Raw genomic sequence first — 17,953 nt, forward strand, 5'->3', positions numbered from 1 at the left:
TAACTTGCATTTCTGTTAATCCCTAACTAAAATTTTCCGTATTTTTCCAGTAAATCTGTAGTATATTCACAAGCATTTCTGTTACTTAAAAACTTGTATTTTTGACATTCAAACCATTCAAGTCTGTGTTAGACATTGACTAAGTAATAAATATAAAGCACTACATTTTAAATAAACATAAATTTAAGCAAAACTCAACTTCTTATTCAAAAGGACATTTAGACCATGAAATTTAGTGTTAAAATAGCTCATGCAGATGGGTTAACAATGAAACCATAAACAATCCATTTGCAAATTTTATTTTGCAGTTCATGGTTTTTCAATACCATATCAACACATCATTACAATATAATTACAAATTGCATTCTCAATTATATATTCAGTCAAACATATTTTTAAAGTTGTTAAGGTCAATGTAAAGTTCATTCTTGAGTCCAGACTTTGAAGTCAATTTAATAATTTTGTTAAGTTTAATTTAATTAACACAATCCAACACTAACATTAAAAAAATACAATTTTAATCTTGCAATTTGCATTACAAGATTAAAATCACAGGTGTAAACAAGGACCAACATCCAACTACTATTTTCTGAACTGCTGTCAACATAACAGAGAACATTATGAAGCATCACCTTTTACAAGAATCAAATTTTCCATGGACTGTCAAAGTCATACAGTTCATTTACAAACTTGAGCAGTCGGGGTGGAATGTGATGATGCTTCTTCCCCTTCATTTCAGCCTTTGACCCTCGTTTGGGGTTTAAGCCCAGAAAGACTCTAAAAAAAAAAGGGAATGGATACTTGAGTTTAACATACAGACAGATGCGTCCAAATTACATTATCACTAGGACTACCAAAGATTCCCAAAATGGGAATCTTCGTCCAGGTACCAGAGAGGGGCCAGTTTGGCCCTGTCCCTAGAGCTACCAGAGAGGGGCCAGTTTGGCCCTCCAAGAGAGGGTGTGAAGAGGCGCCTTTGTTATGTAAATAAGGCCATTACTATCCTGTTCCAAGGACAATCAGCGTGAAAGTTGATGTAGTGAGTTTGGCTCTCCTCCCCCTTGCTCATCTACAGGGATGCTAATTAGACCATTCAGAGTCGTCAGTTTGGCCACATTTGGATGCTAATAACCCAGTTTGGCCCTCTCTCGGTAGCTCTAGGAAGATACCCAATCTGGCCCCTCTTGGTAGAGATAGGAATTTCTCAAAATCCTGGTAGTCCTAGTGTTAAAAGACAAATAAATTTTTCATATCATTGAAAAATGTAAAGGTTCTTGAAGGGCATATCAATGGGGGTTTTTCTGTAATGTGACTTCTTACTCTGTTGAGGTTGGTAGGACACATTAGCTATATACATTGTCAGAGAGCATTTTCGTACTGGATTAACTTTATGCTTACAAACAACACCAATTGCTAGTGTAACCCACATAAAGTGGGTATGCCACTTTAAGAGAAGAGGTTAAGGAAGCTGGGTGGTCTGCCTGGCCAATGAGAAGTTTGGTTTCCAGAGCGTCTGGACCAATCAGGGTGCAGGCTGCCGTTGTGGATCCCGCCCTTCTCCCCCGGGTCTGCAGTACCGTTGGTTTTGCTCTAGAGATCCGACGCGGTGAGACTGCTGAGCGGGGCAGCGCCAGAAGCCGTTAGGAATCGTTGGCTCTTTCTGGCAGTTATTTCAGCTTGTTCTTCGTAGATAAAAGTGCCCCACGCATCCGGATTGAGACCCACTATACGGTTGTCTGAAGTGTGTCGCACTGAGATCGGTCAGGTTTTTTTTTATACTGGATCATTCCTGAAGTGGATCCCTCCTTTGATATTGATGGCGAGCCAGCACACCTGGACCTAAAGAGAGAACCAGATTTCGTCTACCCCATTTGGAGTCATGCTGCACCCTGCGGTGTGGTAGGAGAGCAACATACATCTTCACACACGGTTATGTGTGAAACCTACAACTGACATTCTCCATTATTATTGTTTTTTTTATTTATTGATTTTTGGACAATACTGTTTGGATTGTTTTATTTCGGACATTGTGACGCACAGCTGTGGAGGAAATTCTCCTGTGAATGAAGTTGAATCAAACCAAATTGGGATTAATTTGATTAATCTGCTGACTAATACAATTTGGAGTGCAGATTACCAGGGTGCACCCGAATTATTTGAAATTAAGAATTAGCACTTGGCCAAGTATTATTGTTATTTCTTTTTTTTTCATTTTATTGTGTGTAATTTTATTTTCATAATTGTGTGTTTTGTGCAACTGTTAATTGTGTGTTTTCTGTCACTAAAACCAGTTCTTTAAATACACCCAACTGCCCTTGTGTGTCATTTAAACACTCCACTGTGCTCCGATAGCCGAACCTATTGGCCCATTTATCCAAAATATATGTAATACCCTTCTCTACTGTGTTACAGAGGAAGCTATGGCGTTGTCGGCAGGAGTTTTAAAAGAAATAACAATAATACTTGGCCAAGTGCTAATTCTTAATTTCAAATAATTCGGGTGCACCCTGGTAATCTGCACTCCAAATTGTATTAGTCAGCAGATTAATCAAATTAATCCCAATTTGGTTTGATTCAACTTCATTCACAGGAGAATTTCCTCCACAGCTGTGCGTCACAATGTCCGAAATAAAACAATCCAAACAGTATTGTCCAAAAATCAATAAATAAAAAAAACAATAATAATGGAGAATGTCAGTTGTAGGTTTCACACATAACCGTGTGTGAAGATGTATGTTGCTCTCCTACCACACCGCAGGGTGCAGCATGACTCCAAATGGGATAGACGAAATCTGGTTCTCTCTTTAGGTCCAGGTGTGCTGGCTCGCCATCAATATCAAAGGAGGGATCCACTTCAGGAATGATCCAGTATAAAAAAAAACCTGACCGATCTCAGTGCGACACACTTCAGACAACCGTATAGTGGGTCTCAATCCGGATGCGTGGGGCACTTTTATCTACGAAGAACAAGCTGAAATAACTGCCAGAAAGAGCCAACGATTCCTAACGGCTTCTGGCGCTGCCCCGCTCAGCAGTCTCACCGCGTCGGATCTCTAGAGCAAAACCAACGGTACTGCAGACCCGGGGGAGAAGGGCGGGATCCACAACGGCAGCCTGCACCCTGATTGGTCCAGACGCTCTGGAAACCAAACTTCTCATTGGCCAGGCAGACCACCCAGCTTCCTTAACCTCTTCTCTTAAAGTGGCATACCCACTTTATGTGGGTTACACCAGCTTAGTGATCTGGCTGTTTTATCCATGCATGAGATATGTCAGTGTCTTGTCCTAATTTCTCAGCTCTGGGTTTTTCCCTTAAATAGTTTTATAATCCAATTGGAATCCCAATCAAAGCAAAAAGTCAACAAAGTTAATTGGACTTCCCTACATCCGTCTACATGCACTGAAATCCTTAATGTTTCTCACATAGATGAATGACCCTCGCAGCAAACATGCTGTGTCTTAAAATACTAATACATTTTCAAAAATCTGCACAGAATTCATGTTGTAACACCTGGCTACACGTTTTCCTTCAGGATTCCTTTTCTTTTTTTCAAAAATTGTGTAGCTGAGTGTGTCTTTAGGCTGAATACTAATGCCTCTCAAAACAAATCAATTTTTCCAACAATTGACACCCTAGAGATAGCCATAGAAAGTTGACTTACATCACTCACACTGAGCTTCTAAGCCAAATTAATGTCCATAACATAGCAGAGCAAAGCTCAGTTTAGCCTTTTAAAGAAGAAAACTGTTAATTCCACTGCTAAATGGCTTTTCTCAAAGGTTGGGTCAAACAAGCTTTTCAGCCACAGGAGGTTCTTCATTCTGAGTCATGCTGTTCTTGCTGCAAGGTGAAGACGTAGAACGATGAAAGAAATCAGAACATAAAGGGTATAAGTTGAATATTAATGGAAAGGATTTGAAACCCTCTCTGATTTAACACCTGCAGCTACCTGGTAAACTGCAGCATGAAATTGCACATTCAGAGCAGTTTGTCAATGGAGCTTTCAGCAGATAAAGCAAATGAAATGCAGAGTGGAGGAAACATATTGGACTTCTACACAACCTGATGTTTCTTTGAATATAGCGTTCCTCACAATAACAGCGACGGCTGGTAAAGATGTGCAAAAAGGCATAAAATTCATCTTTATCACAGCTGTATTAGCTCACAGTAAAAATTAAAAAGGAATCACGTCTACAAAAATGTCTCGGATATTGGCATCCCTAATGGTAAAATAAATCAATGCAACCGTTCTTGTAATTAATCATTTAGTTATTTCCTGAAATATAGCTATGACCCTCAGTACAATGTCCCTCATCCACTTTTCAAAATGAGAAAAACAAGAAAATACAACCTTCAAGTAAAGCAAATGCTCTTCATAAGTCAATAAATAACTTATGAAAGATATTTGCCTAAACTCGCCCGACAAACAGTCAGAAAAGCTGAAACGTTTTAAACATCGGGAACTGTAGCAAGGATTGGTGTTATGAGGGTCACCAAGATTCTCTAAAGATCATTAAACACTTTAAAAATACCAACCAAGAGTAAATTTGGGGGAAACAGCCACAACAACCAAGGTTTGCTGAGTATTCTGGTATAATAAATAAAGGTGCATAATTATAAATTAATTTATAATCAAATTAATTTGATTGTTTCTATGAATAAATTGGCAACTATAAGGGCGCATAGCCAATGCAGTGTACTCAGTGTACTATAACCCTGGCGGGCCACCATGCTTTACTTGCCCCCCACCAGGCTAAACATTGTTTCCTTATTGTAAATAAAGTTTTTTTATGCACCAGTAACAATGACTGTAAAGAGGAATTAAGCTAGGTTTATAGTTTGTAGTTGAAGCGTTGTACTGGGCACGACGGGGTGCGCACCAATTGCTCCGTCCTTAAACCTGCCTGTTGGCTTCAAACACCATTTCCAAATTATGATGCCTGCTTGTTCACCTCCGAATTTTTTTTACATCTAAATTTTTTTTAATACAAAAACAAGGTGTGTCGCTGGTAGACTTCTCTAGCAAATAGATTCTTTTGATGCATCAAAGAGTGATGTCATCACTGCTGATGTCATTGTTACCAATGGAACTGAACATTCTAATAGTTCATTCACATCAAACACGTTTTGAGCGTCAGGCGAGTCTGGTTTACATTCAAAGTCTATGTGGAGTGTTGGACGCCATGGACTCTCTTGACGTGTCAAACGGCCACATCGGCCCTCAACGCGCCTCCACATAGACGTTGAATGTAAATCAGATGCGCCTGACTCTCAAAACGTGTTTGGTGTGAACGCACCATTATATGTCCTGTGTCATATTAGTTCCATCATATTAGGACCAAAGCCTGGTCCTAATATGATGGACTCATTGCTTTGAGTCAGGGGTAACATTTAGAGGTAAAATGTGAATTAAGTTTTAGATAGGGTTAGGATTAGGGAAAATGTCTGTGTTAAGCAAAATCACAGCAACTAAAATGAAGGGAAATGAATGCAAAGTTCTAATATGGGTCGAAATAGTTTTGATAAATCTGTATAGCATTTTGTTTTCTAAATCATTCTATAAATAATGATGATATAATGTTAGGTTGTATTTCTGTCAATTGCATAGCTGCAGTACATTAGTAGTCTAATGTGTTGAATATGCTGAGACACATTCAACGCATTAGAAACCAATCAGAACCAAAAGTTTGTCTTTTGGTTCTGATTGGTTGTTTCTGGACAGCAGCAGAGTCAGAGGAATTTTCAGATTCTCAGTTTCATATTTTACTGTCAGACACTTTTAACAAATATTCATCTAACACACTTATCCTTGCGCACACACATTCACACTTAGGACAATTTAGAGAGACCAATTGTTTTTTTAGAAATTGTACCTGCTGCAGTTTTTATATATATAGGAAAGTTTTAATAATGTTTATTTTGGTGTTTTTAACTCTGAAATTGATCTTGTGTTTTATCCATTGGCTTTGGAGTTAGGAATATTATTTGCCTGTGTCTGTTTTGATTTCCTAAATTTGTGTAAAGGATATAAATACACTGCTGTTTAAACAAAACAGCGGTGTATTCATTTGGCACTTGTGCATATCAGCCCAACAAGGCCATACTGGATATTTTGGAGACGAACACATTTATCCTTGCGCACACACATTCACACCTTAGGACAGTGTTTCTCAATTCCAGTCCTCACGCCCTCCCTGCCTGCATGTTTTAGGTGTTTCCCTTCTGCCACACGCCTGGATTGAATAATGGGTGATTAACAGGCTTCTGCAGTACTTGATGGTCACGCAATCATTTGAATCAGCTGTTCTGGTATAGAGGCACATCTAAAACATGCAGAGCAGGGGGGCCTGAGGACTGGAATTGAGAAGCGCTGCCTTAGGACAATTTAAAGAGACCAATTAATTTTTTAGAAATTCTACCAGCTGCAGTTTTTATAGATAGGAAAGTTTTAATAATGGTTATTTTGGTGTTTTTAACTCTGAAATTGACCTTGTGTTTTCTCCATTGACTTTGGAGTTAGGATTATTATTTGCCTGTGTCTGTTTTGATTTCCTAAATTTGTGTAAAACATTGAATTTTCATAATGCCCAGTGTTGGCAAAACCTGGGTTTGGATTGTTATCCAGGTTAGTACCACCTGGGTGTGGGTCGGCGTAAAGGCCGAGCTGGGCTTAGACTGGCCTTCAGGCCAACGCCAACACGAAGCCCCTCCATGCAACCAGTGGAGGTTGGTCGCATGGACCTCGATGTTTGATTGGAGGTCCATCTTTCCTCGGATGTCCCTGTTGGATTGGAGGTCCATGTTTCCTCTGACCTCCCTGATTGATTGGAGGTCCATCTTTCCTCGGACCTCCCTGTTGGATTGGAGGTCCATCTTTCCTCAGACCTCCCTGTTGGATTGGAGGTCCATCTTTCCTCGGACCTCCCTGGTTGATTGGAGGTCCGTCTTTCCTCGGACCTCCCCGTTTGATTGGAGGTCCATTTTTCCTCGGACCTCCCCGTTTGATTGGAGGTCCATCTTTCCTCGGACCTCCCCGTTTGATTGGAGGTCCATCTTTCCTCGGACCTCCCTGATGGATTGGAGGTCCGTCTTTCCTCGGACCTCCCCGTTTGATTGGAGGTCCATCTTTCCTCGGACCTCCCCGTTTGATTGGAGGTCCATCTTACCTCGGACCTCCCTGTTTGATTGGAGGTCCATCTTTCCTCGGACCTCCCCGGTTGATTGGAGGTCTGCTTCTCCTCGGACCTCCCTGGTTGATTGGAGGTCCATCTTTCCTCCGACCTCCCTGATGGATTGGAGGTCCGTCTTTCCTCGGACCTCCCCAGTTGATAGGAGGTCTGCTTCTCCTCGAACCTCCCTGGTTGATTGGAGGTCTGCTTCTCCTCGGACCTCCCTGGTTGATTGGAGGTCCGTCTTTCCTCGGACCTCCCTGATGGATTGGAGGTCCGTCTTTCCTCGGACCTCCCTGATGGATTGGAGGTCCATCTTTCCTCGGACCTCCCTGATGGATTGGAGGTCTGTCTTTCCTTGGTCTCTTCTGTTTGCAGGGAGTCTTCTTTTTGCAGGGGGACCTCTGGTTGGGTGGAGACTCTCGGATGGTTGTTTTCCAGAGCAAGTTTCAACTTTATCTTCAGGTCTGCAACCTGACCCTGCAATGATTTAACTTTTTCCTCCTGTTCTTTGATTTTGGAAGCTTGCTCAGTGTGAGTTTTGATCTGTTCCTCAAATTTAAGTCTCTCTTTGTATCCTTCAATCATTACTTCAATCAGACCTTTATTGCGGGATTCATATTTTTCTGCCTCCCTCTTGAAGTGATCCAGCTGTTGAAGAATGCTCTTTGATTCACCTTCACGTTTGACTTGCAGATGACGTTCTCTTTCCAACATTTTTTGCAGCTTATGAATCTCCTCCTGCTGTGATTTCACTTCAGCCTGACATGCAATCCTTTTGTCTCTTTCCTCACGGAGTTCAAAAATCTTACTCTGCAGTTCTTCTTTAAGATCGTCTACCTGCTTTGTGAGATTGATGACGTGTTGGCTAGACTCTTCCTCGTCTTCCACTAAGGGGGTGATCTCGAAGCCAGCAGAAGGAGTTGTTTTCTGCTCGACTTCCAATGATCTTGGGCTCTCAAAGTCGCCGGAAGGACTTGGTTCACCCTGGATCTCCGATGATTCATCTTCCGGCTCGCTGTCATCGTCAAAAACAAGGATTTCGTCGTAGTCGACTTGGATGTTTTGCTCCATCATTTCAATCCATGAAAGCTCAGCTGGAAAAGCTTCATGTTCACAAGTATTCTGTTGTTGCTTCATATCTATATTCTGGTAAATTATTTCTTCTCTGAAAGGATTAATTTCGAACGTGCTCTAAAGAGTGATCTGTCGCGATAGAACTGTGGAACAGGTCTGAGAAAACACTGTCTGTGAGCTACAGTCAAGAGAGAGATTCCTTTGTGATATCATAGTTATGACATCACTGCGGATGTCATTGTTACCAATGGAACTGAATATTCTAATGATGCATTAATATCAAACTCCTATAGAGGGTCAGGTGAGTCCAGTTTCCATTCAAAGTCTATGTGGAGTGTTGGATGCCATGGACTCGTTTGATGTCAAATGCTCCCAACGGCCGCTAGGCGCTCCAAACGCGCCTCCACATAGATGTTGAATGTAAATCAGATGCGCCTGACTCTCAAAACGTGTTTGGTGTGAACGCACCATTATATGTCCTGTGTCATATTGGTTCTATCATATTAGGACCAAAGCCTGGTCCTAATATGATGGACTCATTGCTTTGAGTCAGGGGTAACATTTAGAGGTAAAATGTGAATTAAGTTTTAGATAGGGTTAGGGAAAATGTCTGTGTTAAGCAAAATCACAACAACTAAAATGAAGGGAAATGAATGCAAAGTTCTAATATGGGTCGAAATAGTTTTGACAAATCTGTATAGCATTTTGTTTTCTAAATCATTCTATAAATAATGATGATATAATGTTAGGTTGTATTTCTGCCAATTGCATGGCTGCAGTACATTAGTAGTCTAATGTGTTGAATGTGCTGAGACACATTCAACGCATTAGAAACCAATCAGAACCAAAGTTTGTCTTTTGGGTCTGATTGGTTGTTTCTGGACAGCAGCAGAGTCAGAGGAATTTTCACAGATCCTCTGTTTCATATTTTACTGTCAGACACTTTTAACAAATATTCATCCATCATCATCTAACACATTTATCCTTGCGCACACACATTCACACTTAGGACAATTTAGAGAGACCAATTGTTTTTTTAGAAATTGTACCTGCTGCAGTTTTTATATATATAGGAAAGTTTTAATAATGTTTATTTTGGTGTTTTTAACTCTGAAATTGATCTTGTGTTTTATCCATTGACTTTGGAGTTAGGAATATTATTTGCCTGTGTCTGTTTTGATTTCCTAAATTTGTGTAAAGGATATAAATACACTGCTGTTTAAACAAAACAGCGGTGTATTCATTTGGCACTTGTGCATATCAGCCCAACAAGGCCATACTGGATATTTTGGAGACGAATACTTGTGCTGTTATGCCATTTTTGGTTGGAAGGTTGCTGGGAACACTTCGAAATACACCATTTTAAATCAAGATCTTTTGAACTATGCAAGAAAAGAATGATAGTGTTTCAAAATAAAGTCAACATTCCTCCTATTGAACACCTGAGCTGAAGAGAGGACAGAATGAGAGATGACACAAGAGTCTAGACAGTCTATAAAGAATAGGCAAGGTCTCAATCTGAATGTGATCGAGAAAGATTTTCACCAATCCACTACAGAGCAACAAATGACAAACAAGAGGAACCTTTATAAACGTCCACTTAAAGTTTAAAGTAGTTTACAACCTCTAGTTAACTAAACATTGCTCCACCAATGCATAGAAATTATGCAAGGTCCGGACTGAAGAGCTCCAACCAGGAATTGATCACAGTACCTTGTTGCTGCAGAACCATCCATTTGACATTAAATGTACTCAATTCAATGTTGTGCAACTGTGCTACAGTCATGAGAGGTTAATTTATTTTAAACCTACCAGAGCTTAAAATATTGTCAATATAAGCCATTGTCAAATCTGCTCTTTCAGTAATTGCAGAGGCCAATGCGTATTTGCTAAATGTATGTAAAGCCCATTTTCATGTTCACTGATTTGAAATGCAGATTTCTCCATGTAATTGTAACTCCTTTGGGACTTTCACTGTCATACAGCGGCTTTCTGGATCTGCCAGGCAATCCAATTAGTGCAGCTGATCACCAGTCCAGTTGCAGTCATGCAACTGGACTGTCTCAACAGTTGCAAATAACTCCTTGACAATCCTCAACTATGACTAATTTGAATGAACAATCACTGAAACAACAAAATTGTTGGTACACTTCTTTTAATGAAGGCAAACCCGTAACAATCACTGAAGTTACTTGAAACTGATAAAATTGTAAAAAAAAAGGGGAAAAAAAGATTGACTGAAAATTAAACAATGAAAATAAGACAATGCTTCTGAACTGTGTTTCAAAAGCACAGAATTAATCAATTATTATTGCTCAGACCAAATAATTCAAAATATCAACAAAAATATACCAACCTTTGTATAAATTCCAGTGTCAGGGACATGTCTTTTGGATATTTTATGTTCAAGACATAAAACATGGAGGAGGCGTAGCTTAGGGCAGCGATGGGTGACTTGATGTGGTCATTCACAATCATTTGGTCAACAGCAACTTTAAAAAGCTGTTCACCTAAAGAAACAAATCATTAATACAAGAGTTTAAGATCCACCACAGGTGACCAGAACATGTCCATAATATGTTCTAAATACGCGCAGTAATTATATAGAAAATGTTTTATTATATTAATTTTCATATGACTTTTTTTTCACGTACCTGTCAACATATTTTTCTCTGTCCTTACATTTATTCAAAATACTGTATAATCCATGGGTGTCCAAAGTCGGTCCTCAAGGGCCGGCATCCTGCATGTTTTAGTTCTCCCTGGTTTAACGCACGTGGATCAAATGATGGCTCATTAGAGGCCTAAGAGGAACATTGACTTGCTGAAAGGTTGTTACTACCACCAGGGAGAGAATAAAACATGCAGGATGTCGGGCCTCCAGGACCGACTTTGGGGACCACTGGTATTCAGTTCCAACAATGTGTATGATATTGCATCAAAATGTATATTAGCAAACTTTAACATTATTTGAAGGTTATTCTAGAAAACATAGTACATATAGAATTTTGAATCAAAAGTTTAACAGACTGAGGAAAGCAAAATAATAATAATTGCACACCCATTATAAAGATGCATGGGGTGCTTGGCAGGTCAAGATCAGGACTCTCTGGATGCAGCAGCTAAGGAGAGAAAAGAAAATATACACAAAATAGAGAAATGTAAACACCAAAGCATGTAAATCTTCTAATAATGGACGGAACTAAACAGCTAATGTTTACAAAAAATAATTGTTAATATTTTTGGACAAAAAGAAATGTTTACAGTGTAAATTTACCTCATTTTGACAAAATAGTTGGGCTGGTTTCTCCTTGAAGAATTTTGCGATTCCACTAATCACCTGGACAGCATCACTTCCTGGAATATCCACCCCTCTGGACCCAAGGAAGTCCTTTATTGTCTTTTCTTTCTTTGACAATTCCTCTGCCAGTCTGGTTTGTACTGGGAAGCCAAGAAGGGTGGTTGTGTGATCAAACAGGTGGATTGCTTCAAAGAGAAAAGGCCAGTCTTCTAATAACTTGCTGATGGAGTTTCCTCTGTTGATTGCTGCTCGCTGGATGCTATAGGTTTCAGCCATCATTCTTCGAACATCAGACTCTGGAAAATGATTTGTTTGGAAGGCAGTTTTCAGTTGTTCCTGTGTGAATTTTAGGTTTGTCACATTCTCAGCAGTTGGCTGCCACTGCACACAACCATAGCGATTTGAAGGCAAAGACTTTTTCTGTGATGCCATTTCATCTTCGCATTGTCTCTTTGTTGAACCAAAGCTCAATGGTCTCATAACATTTTCAACTCTGTTTTCAAGCTGTATAAACAGAGAATCATATCCTGTTCCAACAACTTTTAATCCATTGACCTCTCTGTCTTGGAAAGAGCAGGGATATTGCTCTATGATCTGCTGTGCAATGTTCCTCAACTTAGCTCTTCCAGGCCTTTTTTGGTCCTTCCCAAGAACATCATCAATGATGATGCGAACAAGTTCCCTTCTGTCTTTAGGTTTTGGTCTTTTCTTTTCTTCAACAGCAATCATAAGTTGGGGTGGCATTTTGTGCCATGGCACAGGATATGCCTCACAGGAACCGGAAGTCACAGGTGATAGTTGCAGCTGGTGGCTATTCAGCTGCAAAGGTTCAGTAGTGGGGGCAGAATCAGCTTGCAATTCTAAATAGAATCAATAGAACAAAAACAAACAAACAAAAAACATGTTAATTATATTTATATGAACACAAGATTAAACCTAAATGATATATATATATATATATATATATATATATATATATATATATATATATATATATATATAACAAAGCTGGAGTCTGGACGTAAAAACTATCCTGTCAAAGTAAGAAAAAAAAAAAACCCACCTGCGTCTCACACCCAGGTTATCAAATTGTGCTTAACAATTAAAATAACTACAGCCTGACATTTAAGAATAAGCACAAGCAGTATGACGCCATGAACTGCTAACTTTCACGCGCCATTTATCAACAGTTTGGATATTGAAAAGAAAAAAACGCATAACACCAAAGGCTAAATCAAGAAAACTCACAGCAGGCGACGACTGTCATATATATCAATAATTTGGGGGGCTATGTGAGACACATTCTTATTAAGATGGTCGAAAAAATCAAGCTAGCAAGTTCCTCAAGAGATAAATGCAAAAATGGGCGCCGTACTTGGAGTGTGGGAAAAAAAAGAGAAAAGCGGTGACCGTTATAAATAACCTCGTCTTACTTTTACATTTCAGAACCAAAAACGGTATTTAAAAAATATGAGTAAAAACATTTTTAGTAAAACGAATGCAAAATTATACCGTATTTACAAGAAGATAGCGGTTCGCCAGTCTGAAATATTATCTATACTAATACTATGTTTTGTTTTTTTAATTTAAAAAATGTTTATTGATTTACTTTACATTACCCCAGAGGTGCCAAAAACCGATTACTCCAACTTCTAAGTCCAACCTGGGTCCAGGATACACATTCAGTGTCGGAGAGAGAGCTTTGAATGGCTACAGAACAAGATTTTGCGCTTCGTGCAGGTTCTTGTTCCCATGATGCAATGCGCCAAATTGAAAATACGGGAAAAATACCTGTAAAATGTAAAAACGGAAAATTCCTTCAAATTTCTACTGTACATTTTACCGTTTTTTTACAGTTTTTTTTTACAGTGTAATCTTCTGGTTCCAAACTGTATTAATTCCTTATTTTCTTTTCTTTTGGTATCAATAAAGTATTTTGGAATCTAATTCCTACAGAGAGACATCAGCTGAATGCATCACACACCAACAGATCTGGTCCATTCCTGACAGGGAATCTGCTGGATTGGAAAATGTTGGAAATCTTCCAGTTAAATATCAACTGGGATCACAAGAAGAGACAGATGTATCACTAAATAAGACATCAACCGCAGTTCAGAGGTAATGTGGGGATTCTGTTTAACTGCAGAGCTGTGTAACATTTACTGCTCTCTTTATACTCATCTGATTCTAAAAAACAGAAATCACAACTGGAAGGTTCCTGAAGTTACAATAAAACAATGAATGATTTAACAATCTAACTATATATTAAGCTAGGCTCACCTGTTCTGAAATCTTACAGCAAAAAAAAAAAAAAAAAAAAGGAGTAACTTGTGTTCTGGTACAACTCCTTGCTTTAAGTTAGTGAAACAAAGCTGTGAGCAATAATGACATTTTGGAAGGTCTTGATTGGCTGATGCTTAGATGTTAAGCTGATCTTATCCACTGATCTTATTTATCTTGGTAAAGGTCTAAAAATCAGCCACTGTCCTATTTCACATCATGTCTGCATAATTACAGTTTATACTCAGCGACTTTCTTGCTATATTCAGCAACGTTAGACAAAAAAAATAAAAATAATTAGTATTGGCCAAAATCAGAATGGACTGGTCAGACTTTTTTCAGATCAATAATCGGTCAGAAAAGCGAAAGTGTTGCACCCCTGTTCTTTAGTTCTTCATGAATTCAGACGGCAGTACTGAACAACAGTGTGTTCATGGCTGCACACAGACAACTCACACACATTTGTAAAGGGTCCACAGTAACAGGTTTATTTGATTCAAACTTAAACTGTGAATCTGAACACCATTTGGTGACTACAATGTCCAGCAGGAAGGTGGGGAGCAGAGGGGCAGAGCAGAGCCAGTATGGTTTATGGTGATTCTGGATCAGCACTCTCTAGAATAGGAACATTGAATGATGGTTTAAAAATAAATAATAAAAAAACCTCCCATTTTATTTCCAGAATGCCCCAATCACACACAGAGGACAGGAGACATCATCCATGTTGTACATTTGTTTTTTTCCACAAGACCACAAACCGGCCAATGAAACACACTTTTCACCATCCTCACATCCCAACTGAAGCCACTGTAACAATTTACAGACAATCAGGCTCTAAAAACAGAGCACATCACCTCATATATACAGTCTCATCAGTCCCGTTGATCCTTTACAGTATTTACACATGTGCAAAACAACTAAATACAGTAAGTCAGAAGGAAAGGGGGGTCTAATAACCCAGACCTGACAGGAAGCCACGTCTTCTCAGCTCCATGTGGAGCTGAGGATGATGGGTGGCCTACTTTACTTCAATCTTTGCTGCTTGTACTGAAAGCCGCAGTAAACTTTGCATTGTCCAAAGCACCAGATGTCCTGCATGGAGACGTGTAGCTGAATGAGGGGAGAAGCAATAATAGGCCAACTTGGAGATGAATGGAAGGGAATTCATTTTTCTACCACAGCAAAGGAACTGCTAACACTGGCTGACCTTTCTGGCTTACTGTAGAAATATGTTGAAGTATTACATTTAATAGAACGACAAAAAAGGGTCTCCAGCATGATCCTCTGCCAAGTTCTGCAACAACCCGACAGGCTCTGGATTAGCTGCTAAGGAGCACGACCAAATGGATTACTGGAAAATTCAGAGCCAAAGGAGATGCTGCGCGGTGACGGGGAGACGAGATCGAGTCAAACAGCAGCTTTGTGGAAGGAGAGTTCCTCTGGCTCATGGAGGAGCCCCCATCCCTCATGGTTAGGGCTGCTGCAGCAATACAAACGCTGTCATCAGCCGATCCTGCCTAGCAGTCCTCCGCATCACGCAGCAGGGACAAATACAGACAGCTAAATAAAAGTGCTTTCACTGCGTCCCAGGCATGTTGAACATAGTCAGTCTGGAACCGGCTCAGACGGGACTATTCATGTCGCTGCCGCTACAGTACAGGCAGCTTCTACTTCACATTATCAAGCAGCTTCTGAAGAAACACTGGAGCTGGAGAGTCACTTTTTTTGTTTTTTAACCTTCATGGATCATTCAGATCTACTGCAGCTACTTACAGGCTCCAACGTTGTGCTCAGCAAAGCAACTTGGACTCTTCAACCTGAGGCTAAAAGAACCAGCAGCTTAAACCTCTTCACCAGGAGAGGAAACTCTCTTCTAGAGATGCACCAAGAAACTGGCTGGTGACTGTTTCTCACAATTTTTTTGTCCTGATCATTGAACTCGCCATCAGAAACCCAGGCGGTGAGGTTATTACCACAAGATGACTCAAAGTCGGCTATCTTCTGGGTGGGAGTTTTAAAATCTGGTCAGAAGCAGTAGATCTGTTTGTATCTCTTTAACTCGTCCAACATGTTCAGTTCTGTTGCTCACATTGACTTTGGGGGAGATTCATCAAACTGGTGAGGTAAACTGACACAGAAGACGCTTGGGGATGCCAAGAGGTCAGCAGGTCATAGGAAGACTGAAAGTAGCTGTTTTATCCTCTGGAGCCTTTAGCCTTGTTCTGGTGTGGCAGAAGATGCATTTGGGAATGTTGGGCTTAGGGCTATAACGATTCGAGTACCTAGATTATTAAAATTCCTTGAGGAAAATTTATCTGACTCGAAGCTTCCTAAAATTGTGTTTCATTATTTAACACACCATGTTCCGACAGGATCAATATTTGTGTTGGGCAGTGGGTTCACTTCCGCCTATGAGCTCTTGCTGTGTGCTAGCAGCATAACGTCAAAGTCTCTGGGTTTTTGTCGTTTTTTGGGGGGACAAATAAGCATTTTTAAATTGACTGCCACAATGCTTGGAGTACGACAGAGGGGAAGAGAGAGCGAGAGATCCGATTACTCGAAAAACACAATCGATAGACTACTCGATTACTAAAATATTCTTTTACAACAGCTCTAGTTGGGCTTTTGGAAATCTCTGAGGAAAGTCAAGACTACTTAGCCTACAATGACTGCTTACACTTGCTAATGCTAACCATGCTAATTGCTCATTTAAATCCAATCATTTGGTCTCTGTTTCTAATAATAATCGACTAATCACAGCAGGAAGATTTTGAAAATATAATAATTCTTTAAGAGACATGGGAGTTGAAATAAGTCAAATCTTTGGTTGGTGCAACACTAGCCCTTTCCTTTCAAATAAAGGCAGGAAGACGTAGATTTATCATCAGAACCAAGTAAGTAGCTCATGAGGAAAGACTGAACTATTTCATGATTGAATGGCCAACGTATTAGTAGGTAGGTTGTGCAGTAAGGCAATTTGCCTTATTTGATTACATACCAGGTAACCTGGATGAATAACATGTCAAGGTTCTTTCCATTCATCCCTGATGTAATGACTTGATGGTGAGGACGTTAAAAGTGTTCTTTACATCAGCGGTCCCCAACCTTTTTAGTTTAGTCGGCCGGACCGGTCAGCCCTTCGCAATTTTGCTGCGGACCGGGGGGGGAGAGAGGGGTGCGCCGCAGTACTCCGATGTTGTTTTGTTACTCATTCTGCTGCAAGTTGGCTCAATTTTGACGCGCAAGACGTAACCGGTAAAATCCGGTTTAGGATTTTCAAAATAAAAGATCCGGAAGTAGTTCATTATTTCTTGCGCGGCCCGGTACCAATTGGTCAGCCGCGGACCGGTGGTTGGGGACCACTGCTTTACATCAAAAGTTCCAAATTTCAACACACAGGAATGCTATGTTCCATGTAAACTAATGATGTATTTTGCAGCTAACTTAGGGTGCACAGCAGATGTAGCTGCTGAATATGGAAAGTTTTAAATACACATTATAACTATTATCCAAAATTAGAAAGCGCCAAAATCAGGTTTAACTACAAAAACATTCTAAACTCTTATGAGGTTGTCAGAAAATCTTTTCATACTAAACCTTGCTGAGAATCAGAAGGGTTAGTATTACCTAAACCTTCACCTTCTGTCACTAAGTGATTGCCTGTCATTTGATGATCCATCTGCATTTCTAAAGCCGTCCACACTAAAGCAAACCCAAATGCCTCGCAAAGCAGATCTGTAGGGACTCAATGACCGGTTGGCTTGTTCTTAACCATCAGAATGAAAAGGTTTGATGTATCCTGTGATCTACGTTCTCCTTCCTACAGGGCGCAATGGCACGGTTCAATATTTTATGGTCTGCTGTATTTAGGAGTTTCGACCAGTAATTGGACTCAGTGGGCAGACGGGGTTAAACCCAAACGTAGCGTCATACTACCGTGACAACAAACGTCACACAAGTGTGTCTAGCGCTCGTCACCAAGAGATGACGTTTTCTGTCCTCCAATCAAAGGTTGTGTGAACCAGTAGCTCCACCCTGACATTGCCATTGTCCCATAGACCTACAACTGTATGCGTCAGCTGTATTAGTTGCTTTTACAATGAAAATGGACAAAATAGCATAGCA

At 40.0% G+C, this 17,953-nt stretch overlaps 1 protein-coding gene across 4 annotated transcripts; it reads right to left on the reverse strand.

The window, feature by feature from the left end:
- Positions 1-283: 283 nt before the first annotated feature.
- LOC116730774 (uncharacterized) lies at positions 284-13,420 on the reverse strand. Of its 4 annotated transcripts, none has more exons than XM_032580254.1 (5): positions 13,168-13,420; positions 11,525-11,844; positions 11,309-11,369; positions 10,604-10,757; positions 284-777 (listed from the first exon to the last, which is right to left on the reverse strand). In XM_032580254.1, the coding sequence occupies exons 2-5, from the start codon at positions 11,825-11,827 to the stop codon at positions 645-647; spliced, it is 651 nt and encodes a 216-aa protein (XP_032436145.1). In that variant the 5' UTR covers positions 11,828-11,844; positions 13,168-13,420; the 3' UTR covers positions 284-644. The 4 variants fall into 4 exon arrangements, with proteins under 4 accessions (XP_032436145.1, XP_032436144.1, XP_032436143.1 ...); XM_032580253.1 differs by having other exon boundaries at positions 11,525-11,884; XM_032580252.1 differs by lacking the exon at positions 13,168-13,420 and having other exon boundaries at positions 11,588-12,435.
- Positions 13,421-17,953: the final 4,533 nt, after the last annotated feature.

Source organism: Xiphophorus hellerii, chromosome 13 (genome assembly GCF_003331165.1).
Source record: "Xiphophorus hellerii strain 12219 chromosome 13, Xiphophorus_hellerii-4.1, whole genome shotgun sequence".
Classification (NCBI taxonomy): domain Eukaryota; kingdom Metazoa; phylum Chordata; class Actinopteri; order Cyprinodontiformes; family Poeciliidae; genus Xiphophorus; species Xiphophorus hellerii.